The 17,992-nt window shown below is 39.7% G+C and overlaps 1 protein-coding gene across 1 annotated transcript in view; it reads right to left on the minus strand.

Moving 5' to 3' along the window:
• The window catches only part of adgra1b (adhesion G protein-coupled receptor A1b), a 146,840-nt gene that overhangs the window by 105,400 nt on the left and 23,448 nt on the right, over positions 1-17,992 (minus strand). The window contains exons 3-7 of the mRNA XM_058055964.2: positions 13,423-13,494; positions 10,627-10,698; positions 10,055-10,126; positions 9,770-9,933; positions 1,201-1,414 (exon numbers count right to left, since the gene is read on the minus strand). Of these exons, the coding sequence (XP_057911947.2) occupies positions 1,201-1,414; positions 9,770-9,933; positions 10,055-10,126; positions 10,627-10,698; positions 13,423-13,494 (594 nt within the window). The remainder of the gene's footprint in view (positions 1-1,200; positions 1,415-9,769; positions 9,934-10,054; positions 10,127-10,626; positions 10,699-13,422; positions 13,495-17,992) is intronic.

Consider the following 17,992-nt stretch of genomic DNA (forward strand, 5'->3'; position numbering starts at 1 on the left):
TCCCCACAAGAGTCACAGGGGGTGCTGGAGCCTATCCCAGCTGTCTTCAGGGGTGTTGCAGGGGTGCTGGAGTCTATCCCAGCTGTCTTCAGTGGTGTCGCGGGATGCTGGAGTCTATCCCAGCTGTCTTCAGTGGTGTCGTGGGATGCTGGAGTCTATCCCAGCTGTCTTCAGGGGTGTCATAGGGATGCTGGAGCCTATCCCAGCTGTTTTCAGGGGTGTTGTGGGAGTGCTGGAGCCTATCCCAGCTGTCTTCAGGGGTGTCGTGGGAGTGGTGGAGCCTATACCAGCTGTTTTCAGGGGTGTTGCGGGGTTGCTGGAGCCTATCCCAGCTGTCTTCAGGGGTGTTGCGGGGGTGCTGGAGTCTATCCCAGCTGTCTTCAGTGGTGTCGCGGGATGCTGGAGCCTATCCCAGCTGTCTTCAGTGGTGTCGTGGGATGCTGGAGCCTATCCCAGCTGTTTTCAGGGGTGTCGTGGGAGTGCTGGAGCCTATACTAGCTGTTTTCAGGGGTGTTGCGGGGGTGCTGGAGTCTATCCCAGCTGTCTTCAGTGGTGTCGCGGGATGCTGGTGCCTATCCCAGCTGTCTTCAGGGGTGTCATGGGGGTGCTGGAGCCTATCCCAGCTGTCTTCAAGGGTGTTGTGGGGGTGCTGGAGCCTATCCCAGCTGTCTTCAGGGGTGTCGTGGTGGTGCTGGTGCCTATCCCAGCTGTCTTTGGGGGTGTCGCGGGGGTGCTGGAGCCTATCCCAGCTGTTTTCAGGGGTGTCGCGGGGGTGCTGGTGCCTATCCCAGCTGTCTTGGGGCGAGAGGTGGGGTACACCCTGGACTGGTGGCCAGCCAATCACAGGGCACATGTAGACAAACAACCATTCACACTCACATTCATAACTATGGACAATTTGGAGTGGCCTAACATGGTTTTTTGGAATGTGGGAGGAAACCGGAGTACCCGGAGAAAACCCATGCATGTACGGGGAGAACATGCAAACTCCACAGAGATGGCCGAGGGTGGGATTGAACATTGGTCTCCTAGCTGTGAGGTCTGCGTGCTAACCTGTTGTGATCATAATAATGCAAAAAAAACGAACCTATGCCAGCTGCATCAAATTCATTCATATGCTTGAACGACCCTCCATTCACCTGTTCCATCCCACTCCTCCTCCTTATCTACTTCCATAAATCATCCGTCTCTTTCCTGTACCTGGTGAGGAGACAGCAGTCGTGAAGTAAGGTTTCTTCCACATACACCCCTTGGTCCTCTTGGGTGGTCACAATGCGGCCATTGTGGTGCCACTGCAGCTCCACCGAAGGATCCAGGTAAGTGGCGGTGCACTGAAGAGGCAGACGGTCTCCTTGGAAAACCAGCTGCCTCTGGGAAGGGATCAATTGGAAGAGGGGGATCTCCAGAGCTCCATCTGGGAAATGAAGGGAAGATAAAACAGCACAGTCAGCGTTTAAAGCCTATTCCCATTCTCTGACACATTAAGGTAGAGCAGGAGAGCAAGGGGTCAGTCCTCCATCCTTTAAGTTGTGGTTGTGGGCTGCACAGCGGTCGAGTGGTTAGCGTTCAGACCTCACAGCTAGGAGACCCGAGTTCAATCCCACCCACGTTTGCATGTTCTCCCAAGTTAATTGCCGTCTCCAAATTGTCCATAGGTATGAACATGAGTGTGAATGGTTGTTTGTCTATATGTGCCCTGTGATTGGCCGCCTCTCGCCCCAAGACAGCAGTAGAAAATGAATGAATGAATGAAGTTGTGGTTGTTTTGTTTCCTACCTTGCCCGTGGCTGTAAGGTCTACAAAAACAAGCGATATTCTAATCAATTCTTAATCTACACAAATGTGCCATGACCACAACATAACAAATGCATTCTTTCAAGGTCACGCTCCTCCCCCGTCGTTCTTCCTTTTTGTTGCTGATACTGTGTTAGATGAGGAGCAGCTGATAAAGGAGAACAGCTTTGAGCACTCCCCTGGACTCTCCTTGACTCCTTGCATGTGCATCACAATGGAAGCCCGCCGCTACACCAGTGATTGGATTATTTACAGCGCCTTGAAACCAAGGCGTTTTTTCCAAGTATGAATGATTATGTTCAGGATTACACACCATGTGTACTGCTAAAATGTGTGTAATTATAAGTAAAATCCTGCAGCACAAAATATCGAACCCGTGTAGAAGAAGAAGCTGTTTTGAGACCTTTTGCTGTCCATTTTTATTTATGATCCAGGATTAGCCTCAAGTCTTGCCAGCTAACTGTACCACCTTGGGAATTATTGTGTTCAATACAAGGCCGGACATTTGTTTGGACTTGTTCCAAAGACCAATCTTCCGCTTGTATGCGATCAATTGTGGATGTTGCTGCCATTTGACGGCCAATTTGATAAATGGGACATAAAAGTCTCCTATACCGCCATACGCTACTTTGAAAGAGACATACAAAAGGATTCATGTCAGCACCTGAATGTTTGCAGCAATATTTGTACACAGTGTTTACACGTTAATAACATTAATAATATAGACATACTGCAGTGACAGAAACTGGGGAAAAATACTAAACATAGTTACTTTTTGATATTTACACCAGTGTTGGATAAGAGGTCCCGGTTGTGCGAACAAAATAAATTCTTCCACACAAAACTCTGAAACAGTCATACCGGAAGACGGCTCCCCAAATACGACACCTCTTTCCTATTATCTTGGCTGCTACGGCGTTATGTTGCCTGCAACTGAGACTTTGAGTTCCAGTGAGTGATACAGCATAAGCAGCATGGTGCCAGTCACTGTTGACTTGCCCCGATGCTGATTCTGTTGCAAACAATGCTTAGAGTCAGAATGTGGCCTTGTATTTGCCTGTTGGACACTGCACGCCAGAGCAAAAAAAGCAATTACTGGTGCTGTGCAAATGTGTGTGTTTGTGTGTCACAGGGGAGGAAAAGAACACAAATAAAAATATATCATAATAGATATGGATGTTTGCAGGAGCGGAACAACATCACCAATGTGCCTTTGTCTGTGCTTAAAGCTCTTTAAATAGAGTCAGGAGTATGCCACAATCAGTCAAAAATACATTTGGAAATGTAATGGTAATGGTAATGGTTTTATTTCATTTGAACATGCATCAGATTCCAATTGAGTGCATCCCATAATCAGTTCCCAGTTCCACATGTCCAAAAGGAGTAGGAAGAAGCAAAGCTTATTAAATCCTACCCCTCCATATGGTACTTTTACAATCAGTAACTGTTACATTTGTTCACTTCCTGCTTTCCATAATACCGTTAACTGGTAGTAAATGTAAATCTATTATAATCCAAAAATTTGGTCCAAAAAATAACGACCCAATTTCAGAATGACCACGTATGCCATGTGTGGGACTTCCTGTCTTTGTGACAGTGAGAAGTTTTACACCCTGCAAAACATGCTTTGAAAAGCCTTAGATTGGTGCGGCATTTGGGGGCAAACACATGGCTGGTTGTGATGGCTTTGAGGCTTGCAATGTGATCATCCGTCAGGCGGCGGCTAAAGCCCTGGTCCTTAGCAGCTGTATTTGGGCAAAATTTGGGTAGGAGTGCCATCTCAGTGCGGATTTGGGATCATGCAGACACGATGTAGTACAGGAGGAACTTTGATTTTGTGCCGAGCTGCATTGGACTACGGATGACGTATGGTGCACGTGCCTTCAGCAACCACTTGTGACTCCGTGTTGGGTCAGTGTCGGCACTTCCACAGTTCTGCTGTCCAATGAGCATGCAGAGCTCATGTCACTCATGGATTATCGGGATCGGTATTCGCAGCATACAACCCTGATCAGAACATCCCTATTATGTATCGTCACCATAGATTCATCCCTTACTTCATTCATTTCTTGATTTGAAACAGACCTACAACATATTGGACTCCAGAGAAGAAGCTCATGCAGGAAAGAAAGGTAAGTCTGTATTTTCACACAGCTGGGGGCAATAAACGTGAAAAAAGAGACAACTGACAGTACGGGAGAGGGAATAGCTGACTAGAAGGCATCGCTTTGGGCATTATGATCACGTATTAACATAAAATCACAAGAAAGATCCAAGAAGCTACAAAAAATACTTGAGAATTCCCCCCAGCTTCCTCCAAGAGGTGATGTAAAAGTTAACCTATTCATCTGAATGAGACACATTGAGGCACCCTTAGTTTGCGTTGCGTTTGTGCTGCGTTCACGACAAGTTCCCAGAAATTATGCGTGTCTCAAATTTATTTTGTGTGCTGGCTTGCAGCCATTTTACACATACTTGTCACCTGCCAACGACCATTTTACTCATTTGATCACGTTGGATGCGCTTCATGCAGTTCAAGTCTACAGTCAAACCTCACCAGTACTCGTACTCTGGAATATATACGACATTAATCCTCTGGACAATATAGGATTAAATATGTGCACGTGCACAGAGGTGTCTTGTCACCGCTTTCCTTCCATTTCAATCGTTCCTTAACGTCACAGCACACAAATGGCAACAGTGGGTCGCTGGTTAAGTTGCATTTCTGGTAGCAGGAACCTACTGAGGATATATGACACCCATGTTGTCGATGTGGCTGAGGTCAAAGTTTATACCGAAGCATTTAAAAAAAAAAATTTTTTTTTTGCAACTCTACAATTTCTGCATGCAGTATTTCCCACTGGCGGTGGCAGATAACACACAATTTCCCCGGCGCTCACATTCCGCTGATAAATAGTACAACTTATCCCATAAGGCCACGCTTCTACAGAGCGAGACTTTGCTCATAACACACGGGACCTGCTGGATAGATATGAGAATATTACCATGACCTGTTAGGCTGCCAGTTGAATGCGCCTGCAGCAACAGTGTGAACCATGAATTAGTTGTCTTTCACACAGACATAAAAACAAAAAAAAAGTACTTGCTTGCTTAATTTAGTCAAATTCATGATGCCACTGCAATGTGTCAATGGAGAAGTACGTTAAATCCCCGCTAGATACCTATCTTGAAGTCTTTCTTAAGTAAAATTTCAAACTGTCCAGACTCTGTATTCGGTATCCAACACATACGGCTCTATGATAAAAGCCGACATTTTAAAAAGATACATTGCCATTTATTACAGTGGAGTGTGTGGAATAATCGTCAAGTGTGGTTTGGTGGTCATTGAATGCACCTTAGTTGTGTGCTGTGACTGGCTGCAACGTGACTCCAATTCTATCAGTTCATCAATCATTTTTGTTTATTATTCCTTTGTGCCTACATCTTATACTTTAAATATGTTTGATGAATATGTCAGCTGCTACGAAAACTGTGTTTCAAATGTCGTAAGCAGGTTTTTTTCCCATGTTACTACAAAAATATTCCATTTATAAATAAGGAATCCACTTATCACGGTTGGGTGTGGAACCAAATAACCGAGATAAACAAGGGATTACTGTATTAACATAAATCATGAAATACAGAGGCAATTCTGTAATAATTTGCTTAGGAAGTAACCCATTGATATCATTCAACATTTTCAACCAGCCCTCCGAGGGCAAGTGCTGATGTGTTAAACACGGCTGCTGTGAAATGTTGAAATGTCAAGTGATGTTGTCAAGGTAACCAATAACATATTGCGAGATATACTTGTGCTATGAAGAGGCAGAATGATCCAAGCAGAGCAGTACAGGAGCAGAAAAGTGTCATGGTAATCCCACAATAGATCCTTCCAGGGCTGAAAGAAGTGTGCCTCTTCCTGCTGCCGGATTCCTCTCATGGCTCTTTGACTAGAAATTGCACAGAATTACCCTGTAATTGCTTTCGGTTGTGAGTGCCAATTCAAAGCGCATACAATTAGGATTATATAAAATAACTCCAAAATGTTTTGAGGCGCAGCAATCTCCGAATGCTGCCGCGTGTCAGTACATAATGACAGATAACGCTAACTTTATGGGGGAACGTGTTTTACATCATGCATTCTGTCGTGGAAAATTTCCGTTAACACTGGTACAGAGAAGAAATAAACCGCTCCACGACAGATCTGCCTTTTTTTACAAGCATTTATTCTGCAGAAGGGAAGACAGAAGCATACAGTAGTTATATGTATAAATATTATCAAGACTTTATCAGGTGCAAAGATGCATGGTTAATCATGAAAACAACCATTGGAGAAATGTTTTGGAGACAGAGGGACTCAAACCCCAGCAAATAGTCACAACAAAGGACAGGTTGTTGTGAAAGTAAATCAGTCTGACCTGAATTAGCACGTTATCAGAAATATTGGATTTGTATCTCCATCCAACCCTGTCTTCTGCATCTGTCTCTCTCAAACCAACTACCTTCATGTCCTCCTTCACCCCACCCATAAACCTCCTCTTTGGTCTTCCTCTACGCCTCCTGCCTGGCAGCATCCTTCTACCAATATATTGACCATCTCTCCTCTGGACATGTCCCAACCATCTCAGTCTGGCCTAAAGGACTTCATCTCCAAGGCCTCTAACATGTAATGTCCCTCTGATGTACTTCTCCTTGATCCTATCCATCCTGGTCACTCCCAATGAGAACCTCAGCATCGTCATCTCTGCTGCCTCCAGTTCTGCTTCCTGTCTTTTCCTCAGTGACACTGTCTCCAGACCAAACAACATGGCTGGTCTCACCACGGTTTTGTATACCTTTCTTTTCATTTTAGCTGAAACTCTTCTATCGCACATCACGCTTGATACTTTTCTCCATCACTTCCATCCTGCCTGGACACACTTCTTCACCTCCTTTTCACAATCTCCATTGTTCTGAATTGATGACACCAAGTACTTGAAATTCTCCACCTTCTGTATCTCTTCTCACTGTAACCTCACTCTTCCATTTGGGTCCCTCTCATTCACACATATATATGCGGCTAATCTTCATTCCTCTCCTTTCCAGGGCAAACCTCCACTCTTCCAGCATCTCCTCCACCTGTTCCGTACTCTCACTACAAATCACAATGTCATCTGCAAACTGCGTAGTCCATGGAGATTCTCGTCTAAGCTCATCTGTCAGCCTGTCCATCACCATAGCAAACAAGCAGGGGCTCGGAGCCGATCCCTGATGCAGTCCCACCTCCACCTTGAACTCCTCTGCCTATGCTAAAATGCTAAAATATAAGATTTCTATCACAATCCATACAATGCTTTTTTTATTTCTCTCTTTTTTCTTTCTCTCACAGACACAATCACGCAGACACACACAACCACAACCCACAAACAACCAATGATTTTCTCATTCCACAGCAACATCCCCTTGCGGAAAGCAGATGTAGGGAGAAGTAGAAGATGAATCTATCATATGACACACAATTCCCCTGTGTACTGCAGCATGGAGTAGCAGAGGGGAGACAAGGAGAAAGGAAGGCAAAGATTGTCTGTCTTTTGCCAGGTAGAAAAAAAGTCAATGCGAAGACTTTCTTCTTACTGCAGCGAACAGGTTGACTTCAGTGAAGACACAATTTGTTCTGCTTAGAGATTGTGTTCGGTGCTGACAGACATCGTAGTTAATATTACAATCATCTTTTTAAACATTATGTAAATTTAGTATCACACCATGAAATTGTGGCACGATTGTGGGTTTAAATTAGCAACCTCTCAAGCGAACGCTGGACCCTGAAAGAAAAATGGTAAACAGTAGTGCAAACATATCCCAAATGTAGTTTTATACACTCCCTGAGGGGATTTTCTCGGAAACATAGGCACTTAATCATTGGCTTTGTTAAACTGCTCACAGCAGGTGGCGTGATAATGATGCAAGGAGAGAAAGCTAATATCAAAATGAATTGACTGAACACTCCACTGTTGAACTACTGTAACTTGGATTCTTACTAATTATGGGCAGAAACATTGGGGAAAAAAAATAAAAAAATAAAACATTGGGTCACTTGGTCGAAATGTTATTTAAGTAGGTATTTCATACATTTTTTTAAGTTAAAGTCATACCTTAGTACAATAATAAATATTAGTTGCATTGATGCAACTATGGTTTACATTATATTGTAATGCCATTTGTTATTGTATGGCTGTCTGAAATATATCAACTTTAATTTCCGTTTTTTTTTTTTTTGTACACGTGCGTTAAATGTCCAAAAATATTGGCCAACCAATACTGAAATAAAAATGAGATATCGAAGCATATCAGATTTTCAGCCAATGAGAATATTGGTACACAAGTGAATATGTGCTCCTCAGAGCAACAAGCAAAGTATGGCCATGGTCTGGAATTATTTCACCTTGGGATTGTCAACATGCAATTTGCAATGATTAAAATGTCGTGAGGAAAAAGCGGTACAAAATGAATGAATGAATGAATAAAATGTGATATTGCATGACCACCTAAATAAATAAATGAATAAAATAAATAATAAAAATAATAAAAATAATAAAAATAATAAAAATAATAAAAATAATAAAAATGATAAAAAATAATAAAAATAATAAAAATAATAAAATAAATAAAAAAGGTAAATGGTCTTTTACTTGTATTGCGCTTTTGCACCTCCAAGACTCTCAAAGCGCTTTGACACTGTGAGCATTTTTACCTACTGATGACGCGGCTAGTATGGGTTCAGTATCTTGCCCAAGAATACTTCATCAGGATCTCGGAAGAAAGCAGGATCGACCCCGCAATCTTCAGGTTGGGAGACGACCACTCTACCACCTGAGCCCACTGAGTAGTCGTGCTGATGACTAATAAGAACCAAGTAGCACTACACACGCTTCCCAGCAACCCCGAAGCAGCTGCACATTATACCAAAGATGAAAGCAAAACAAAAACACAACATAAGAAATAATGTGAAAGGTAAAGACAAATAAAATGACTGGCATGCGAAATATGACATAAAGCACCGGTTATAAGAAGGGGGAGTAATATATCTTCCTACAATACTTCACTATAATAATTTGAAGAATCAGATTCACATGCAGCATTTTGGCACTTATCTATGAGTTATATTGCAGTATTTGTCTTATTTTGTACAAAGAGTGCGCAAAATAAGACAAATGCATCCAATGGTGTCACAGTACAAGAAACACAATATGTCCATTTCACAACATGTATTTGAGAAAAGAGCTGTATTGTTATTAGTGGATATCAGTATCAGTTAATTAAGTGCTCGACAAAATCAATAATTGAATATCGGTAAGAAGTCCAATATCAAGCATCTCTAGTAAAATTGCATGTACAGTAATCCCTCATACTATTCAGATTATGTACACAACCATGTGTGGTTATTTTTATTGCCATATTAAATTGCATTGTGAATTATTGAATAATATCAACTATTTTGATTATATGTCAGCTTTAATACTGTGAATGTGAAATACTAATTGTTAATATTTAGTATCGCGATTTCAGAGTTTACGGTATACATACAATATTTACGTATGTGTGTTATATGTAGGTGTTGGGATGATAATTGTCCAACAAATTATTGTCAATAAAAATGAAAAAAAATAGACCCTGTTTCTCAAAAAAACAGAATAAAGCACACAAAATTGAAATATCCCCACAGTGGGGCTGTGACATTTGTCTTAGAAACCATTCCTTCTGTGCCTTCATTCAAGTTACAAGGCTAACTTGCTGCTAGCACGCTGTAGCCCCGCCCCCATGTATTGGAACAAGGGTTCCACTGTCTCCGTTCATTCCACTATAGAACCAGTGCACACCGACAGATTCAAAGTGAACCTTCTGCCATCATGTGATTTTGTCGGCCCTTTAACGATGTGATGTACTCGTTACCCAGAATGATAAAACTGACCACGGTTTTATTATTCTTGGGGCTTACCACAAGTGAGCTGCTGCTGACGTAGATTACGGAACTCCAGACCATGGAGGTGGGTTGGAAACATGCACACCGTGTCGTTGCCAATCCTCACCGAGTTGTTTCGAGCCCAGAGGAGCAACCACTTCAGTTGACAGTCACAGAACAAACTTTCTGTACTGAAGTGTCTGGTGAGAAAACCATCACATAATCAGAAACTGCTTGTGTTTGAAATCTCACTTCAACAAGAAAATAACCAATCCATCTTTTATAATGATTATTCCTCATATTGTTGGGTGTGAAGCTTACAGTACTCTCAGAAGGACGAGGTGCGTGAAAAGTCCCACGGTCAAAGTTGAGAAGATATTCCCTGATAAATCCCTGCAATCAAAACACAGGAATTAATCACCAGAACCACATTTGTTCAACTCAATTATCCAACAATTACTATTTTGGTCTTACAGTCATCATTATTTTATTCATCATAAAATGTAAATCTTCAACCCAAGTGAGGATAAGCAACATAGAAAATGTATGAATGGATGTAAATATCGTCAGGTTTCAGCCTCTCATATGAGAATATTTTTCATTGCTTTAGTCGCCCATTGAAGCAGACCTGTTATCTTTGTGTTTTAGGTAAAACAACATAGTCTTTGGAATACAGTGATCGGTATTTTTGCCTCTTATCTGATATTTTGAACACCAAAACACTAATTGCTTGTGTTTGGTTCATGTTGATTTGATCCATCTAGGTCATGCATGATTTCTCGATTAATTGAAACAAGATTTAGATTAATCAATTAAGAACATGAAGCCGTAGTTACGATCATGATACTTGATGACTCCAATATAATTTCTATATGAAGAAATGGTTTACTTACAATTTGAAAAGTCTGCCCAAATCCAGAAATATTTCAGGGGAGAAGCAACCAATCCTGTTGTTGGACAGGTCTCTACAAAGACATAAAAATACTTAGACATAAAACATACCAGGGAGTATTGTTTAGGTATACAGAGAGTGACTGACATTACTAATCGTTAACATCATTTGCATCACAATTTTCTTCCTCCGACGGGCTTTTGTAGGAACAAGTCAAGATGTGACTTCCCCTTAAAGTGCACTTGTGATCTTGTTGGCAATTTCAATTAAAAAAGGGTTTTTTTGTTTTGTTTTTTTCAATCAAAAAGTATCAAACCGTAGCACAAATGTCTGTGTGATGTTGAATTCCTAAAAAAAATCTCTCCATCCAATTCCTACCCTTTTTTAGCCTTTAACTCCTTACATAACCAGCGCCTATATACAGATGCTGAAACACGTGCAAAATGCAGAAGGTGCCGGAGCACTGCTGCGTCCACGGCTCTGTGCCCTCATGCTCTGTAATTAAAGACCTACTTTGCTGGAGCAGCTGTGGGAAAATAAGCAGAGCACTCAGTAATCACCGGTTGGGGAGCACTTAAATTAACACTTTGCTGCTCCCCATGCTTGGAAACGCACACACGCCCCAAAATGGGCATGGCTAACTCACCGCCTGTGTCCCTGACAGCCCAGATCCCACAAAACTATCCAAGTGCAATCATCATCATCAAAACAACATAATTACTTGACAAAATAAAGCCATTGAAAAAGCTTTAATTTTTCTATTTCTGTAAACATTTGAAGGCTGGAAAGGCTCAGATTATTCCTCATCATAAATGGTAATAATTATAAGCAAACTGTGTGCTATTATTTGGTATTAATGTATACATGTGTGGGCAGACAAGCAGAGTAAATAACAAAGGACATATAAAAAAATACATTGTGGGAATTTGACCTTCAGGGACCTTCAAGGCAGGTTGAGTCAACCAAGAAAACAGTGACTCCTAAGGAAGAAGCACGTCATGCGTGCACACATTTTGAATACAGTTTGTCTGCATATGGGGGTTGAGAATTTGACTTATGTAAAGCATAAAACTGTACTGTACACTTCAAATTCCTAACACAAATACAGTAATTCCTTGTTCATGGCGGTTGATTGGATTCAAACCCTAACGTGATTAGTGAATTGTAGGATTTCTTATTTATAAATGGAATATTTCCATAGTCACAGGATGGAAAATCTGTTTATGGCCTTGTAAATATGTTTTTTTTAGCATTATTAGAGCCCTCTACACATGAAATAACACCCCTATAGTCATATTTACACTGGAATTACCCAATATCATAAAGATAATGACAGAAAACAAAGCCATTTAAGACATAAACAAGACTCATACTTGCATCTGTCGCACTACATGTGTATATAGTCCAGGGGTGGGCAAACTACGGCCCGGGGGCCACATCCGGCCCGCCAAGTGTTTGAATACGGCCCGCCCAATCTTTCCAAAGTATTTCATTTAAACTCAACATACAACCTGGCATCATGGCCTGAGCCAACCTTTTGATGGTTTTATCAATTTCGTTTTTTGACATGGTCTGTTGTTTACAAAGTGCTCCTGAAAAAAGGGACACAAGCACATAATAATAATAATAATTATTATTATTATTATTAGATTATTATAATTATTATTAGAACAATTATGATTATTATAATTATTATTAGAACAATTATGATTATTATAATTATTATATTAATGCTAATTATTATATTAATTATATATAATATTATTGTTATATTTGCATATTTTACATAATAATGATATAATAATTATTATTTTAATTTTATTGTAATTATTATAATATTTTATTATTTTTAAAATATTTAAATATAAATATAAAATAATAAATAATAATAGCAGATTGCATGACAATTTTACAGATACAATAATACCAGGTGGACTGTTACGTGTAAAATATATAGTCTGCCCCCCCCCGTAAATTTTGTCATATCAATGCGGCCCGCGAGTCAAAAAGTTTGCCCACCCCTGGTATATACAGTATGTATGTGTACATGGTTGGGTTAAGAGTTGACTTTTACACAGTAACTTGTGTTGGGAATTATTGGGAGATAATTCAAAGTCAAGTCAAGTCACCAAACATTATACACACCGAAATATTTTAATAATAGGCGTACACAACCACAAAACTGCATGATTAAAAGACGTGACGATGCCATAAAAATTGTGAAGAGGCAAGGGATTACTGTATTTACATTTATAGGATCCAAAATACCTCCGTCATGTAAAGTAACAACCGTGACAACACTTTTTAGCCCACATTTTAGCTCAGCCTACGATCCTATTTTTTAAACTAAGTGACTCATACAAGATGAAAGAGAAATTGTAAGTGACAATAGCGCCAGTAGGCAAAAAAAATCACTTTTAATAAATTGGCCAACGGTGTCACCCGAAGGTCAGTAGCTCTTGTTCCCAAATTCCGAGTAGAGTTAGCAGTTAGTGGTTTTAAGAGTCGAGGGCAAAAGCTTGTAATTTAACTGAGCAGCTCCCAGTTATGAATATGTCATTGTGAATTAATGTAAAACTGGGAAAACGTGCCCTCAGTTAAGTCTTCTTGCCTAGTATAAGAACATCCAGCAATGCCCGAAATTGTACATAGTTGTTTAACTTTGGCGGCATTTATATATTTGAGTCCTTTTTTGACACACTATTTAATACACTTTTTTGCCTGTAATCTCCCAAAGCCAAATGAGTTCTTCCCACGTCCCCTAGAGAAGGTTATTACTAGACTTCATCATACTTACAGTTTCCTCAGAGCCAGCAGACCACGGAAGGCCCAGGGCTCCACTGTGCTTATCAGATTATTCCTCAGATCCCTGGAGAGGACAAACAGAGAGGAAGACGGGAGTTAAGAGTTAAGGCGGCGATGCAGACACTTCAAACAAATGCCTTCCATGGAAATGGGACTCATCCAAAATCACACTTGATGTTCTTACAGATCGGAAAATAATGTTTTGTCAGCGGTGTGCATTTCATTCCAGAGTCACTGGTTTAATATCAGATATACTTCGGGAGGTATGAAACCCTGCCCCATAAATCCATAACAGCGTTTTCCGTATACTCATTTACTTGTGGCGGCCCGCCATGAATACATTTGGACCACCAAAAATACATTACAAATACATTATAATGGCGCTGTCTTCGCACATAAAGTAGTTTCTTGTGCCACGTCGTACAGTAGATGGCATCATCACTCCGCTTCTTATACCTTGTAAGTGCCAGAGAATAAGAAGATGTAGCAGGAGGTATCAGTGTTGTCGGTTTAACAACTTTGTTGCTATATTTAGCGAGTATTCAAACCCCATCTAGATTCTGTTAATAATAACAGTAACTAGCATTATTCTGGTCTTAACGAACACCTTTGGATACGCTAACATGAAACCACACGTCAGTGCCACTCTTTCCCATTTAAAGGAGTTGGCTTTGTGACATACACAACTTCAAAGGAAATGACACAAAAAGGTATTTGTTGTGTATTTCTGTGTTTTGCTTGTTGTGTTTTTTGCTCACTTGTTGTCATCTTTTACCACCACACATAGATAGCAGCCCTGTGGGAATCATTCAACATAGTTTTTTACGCAATAGTCAACCCATTATGTTTTTTTCAAAAATACATTAATTAGTAAATCACACTGTTTCACGGTTGAATAAGGTCTTTTATAATATGCATATTTATGCAAATTGTCCATATGTTTTGCCTAAATTAAGCATTTTCAAGCACACAAATGGCCACAATAACTAATATACAAATATACAAGTATTCAGAAAACACATTCAGACATGAGAATTTGTAGTATTTTACACTGGGTTTCAGTGTAGAATACACAAACACTACACTCGATTGCCAGAACAACAGGCTTTTATTGCAGGTTTGAATTACCTCACAGCAGCCACAATAATCCCCAACACAGGCTACGTTTGCAGTCGTAATTCACTCAATGATGTCACTTCCTGTTCTCCATATGTCCGATACACGTTTACAGCAACGCACATGAGCACAAGTCGTAATTATGTCTTAAATATGGGGGACTCTCGTAATTTTAATAACCACATTTACATTTACAAGGTCATAAACAGGTTTTCTATAGCCTAACTACAAAATATTTGATCTAGAAATAAAATTAATCACAATAGGCAAACAATCAACTAGCAAACACAATTATTATTATAATATAATTATCTAACTTGTACCGGTGTTTATAGACCTTACTTTTGTTTTAATCTGTAAAAAGTACCTGCTAGTGAGACAGTAATAACCATTTCCTGCTTGCTTAGCATCCTGACCACATCCAGCCAAGAGGGAATAACACACATGTTGTGGGTTTTTACAAGGACTCCGTCTACCACCTCCACCCAACCCAAAACTGGTTTTGACACTACTAAAAAAATGACCTCTGGGTTTTGTCTTCTGGCCAAAGAAAATGTCCTAAAATTGTGTCTCTGATTTCCTTTTAATATGCACTTTTGGCAAAGTTTAATGAGAATGAGAATGAAAAAGGGCGCTCCTGTTTCTATAAACGTCAGCAACGTATACGAATGAAGAGCCCAAGGTTCTTTTTTAGCTTTTTTTCAGCCAGGCCAGAGTGGAGCCAGCCAAAAGAAATCAAACCTGACCATCAAAAGTCCATCAAAAACAGTGTGTCGTACACAATGAAGACTCTCAGCCCGTACAAAAAGTCATGAACTGTAATTGCTAAAATGAATTTTTATATATTTTCTATACCTCTTGTGCTTATTAGGGCCGTGACTGAGATGGAGCCAATCCAAGCAGGCTTCAGAGAAGACATGGGGTACATCGCCAGCCAATCACAGGGCACATAGACAAATTATTCACGCTCACTTTGACACCTACTGTAAAATTTAAAGTCTCCAATTAGCGTAACATGCATGTATTGGCGATGCGGGAGGATGAAACCCAAGTAACCACTAGGACATTGTGTGACCTAAAGTATACCTGCTCTATAGGAGTCCACAACTCAGTACAAAGCATAATATGTCCCGTTTAAATTGTCCTTGATCGTGTACAATGTGCTACTAAAGAGGCAGTGGAAGGTGCAGACCCAGAAGTCATCCATTGTGCCTGCAGCTCCGTCCTTCATCTTGACCTATGTGAGCAGTATTAAGCCGTTCCTATCAACCACCTTAATAAATGTAGTAAATGTCAGAAGCCATTCTGACAAGCCATTAAAGTGAAATGAAAATTAAGACCATATGCTATGCTAAAAAAAACGACCACAGTTGACTTGTTTGCCCATGATAAAATATCTGTTCAAAAATATACTACATTTGATTTACAATGATGTGTACATTACCATTAAAATCACTGCACACTTACAATGATTTTTTTTAATTATTTATCACTGCACCACATTAAACCATTTTAAACAAGGTTGAGAAACACAAGATAATATTTTGCATTTCTTATGACACAAAACAAAAAATTCTGTTTTATCCATTTGCACACATACACACTATTTGCTCTCTGGTTGGAGGTTTCCAAATATTAAATATAGTTTTTAAGGACAAAAAAACTTTGCATGTGGACAAGGTCATAACTTATAGAAAAATATATTTTTAAAATATGCATATTTGTGTGGACATGGCTGACATCTCATATCGCATGTTCAGTTTTTAAGCAAGGTTGAGAAACACAAGATCATGTTTTGCATTTATTATGACACAAACCAAAAAATTCTGTTTTATCCATTTATACACAAACACACAATATGCTCTCTGGTTGGAAGTTTCCAAATATTTAGTTTTTTTTTTGGACAAGGTCATAACTCATAGAAAAATATATTTTTAAAATATGCATATTTGTGTGGACATGGCTGACATTTCATATCATTTGCTGTGAAATGTTTTAATTTGAAATTTTATGTTAACTATGTAGAAACAAGATGCTACAACAAAAATAAAACATGAATATGATATTCATGAATCTACAGCAGGGGTGGGCAAACATTTTGACACGCGGGCCGCATTGATATGACAAAATTTACGGGGGGGGGCAGACTATATATTTTACACGTAACAGTCCACCTGGTATTATTGTATCTGTAAAATTGTCATGCAATCTGCTATTATTATTTATTATTTTATAGTTATATTTTAATATTTTAAAAATAATAAAATATTATAATAATTACAATAAAATTAAGATAATAATTATTATATTATTATTATGTAAAATGTGCAAATATAACAATAATATTATACATAATTAATATAATAATTAGCATTCATATAATAATTATAATAATCATAATAGTTCTAATAATAATTATAATAATCTAATAATCTAATAATAATAATAATAATTATTATTATTATTATTATGTGCTTGTGTCCCTTTTTTCAGGAGCACTTTGTAAACAACAGACCATGTCAAAAAACGAAATTGATAAAACCATCAAAAGGTTGGCTCAGGCCATGATGCCAGGTTGTATGTTGAGTTTAAATGAAATACTTTGGAAAGATTGGGCGGGCCGTATTCAAACACTTGGCGGGCCGGATGTGGCCCCCGGGCCGTAGTTTGCCCACCCCTGATCTACAGGATATAAATCCAGGCTGTCAAAGCTAACATGTTATCAATGTGGAATGATTAAAATAAATAAAAATAAAGCCTTTATTACGTGCAAAAATAGTCACGATTGACCATGTTTCATTTCCAGTCTTCTGTTTATTTCTATAGTTCAATGCGGCAGTTATGAAAATGTGACTAAAAGACTGATTCCAACATGGCTGACAGGCTCCTTCCTGTCCAAGTGCACTTCAAAATACAGGCATGAATAAAGGTGTGCTTTACCAAATGAAGGACACAACACGGGGGGATTACTTCAAGCTGACACTCTACACTTCAATCGCATAGCATGACTGACAACCGAAGGAATGTGCAGATTCCTCCCTCCCTGAATCCGTATGAGTACCGCGTACACACAATAAATACACGCAATGACCACATGCACTACTGCACTACCAGGCCACGCACAAGCTGGAGGAAGGGTCTCTAGGTAGAACACTGCAGACTATTTAATCGTGCGTAGCATCACTGAGTACTGGACATCCCAACGCTGATGCAACTGCAAAAACACCGTCATACTCGGAAAAGGTCAAGTTCGACAAAAAGCAGGCAAACAAAGCTGAACCCGTCTGCAGCCACTTGGGCATCCGTCCAAATGGAAAGTGACGCTCGCTGATGTATTTGATTGCTCGTGCACTTAATGAAATGAGACGCTCATTTTTATCACACGAGCATCGGGGTGTCAAATGTGGGAAGCTTATGTATGCATCTTGCTTCCACTAAACATGACC

Source organism: Doryrhamphus excisus, linkage group LG10 (assembly GCF_037039965.1).
Source record: "Doryrhamphus excisus strain RoL-2023G ecotype Guam linkage group LG10, RoL_Dexc_Guam_v1.1, whole genome shotgun sequence".
NCBI classification, from domain to species: domain Eukaryota; kingdom Metazoa; phylum Chordata; class Actinopteri; order Syngnathiformes; family Syngnathidae; genus Doryrhamphus; species Doryrhamphus excisus.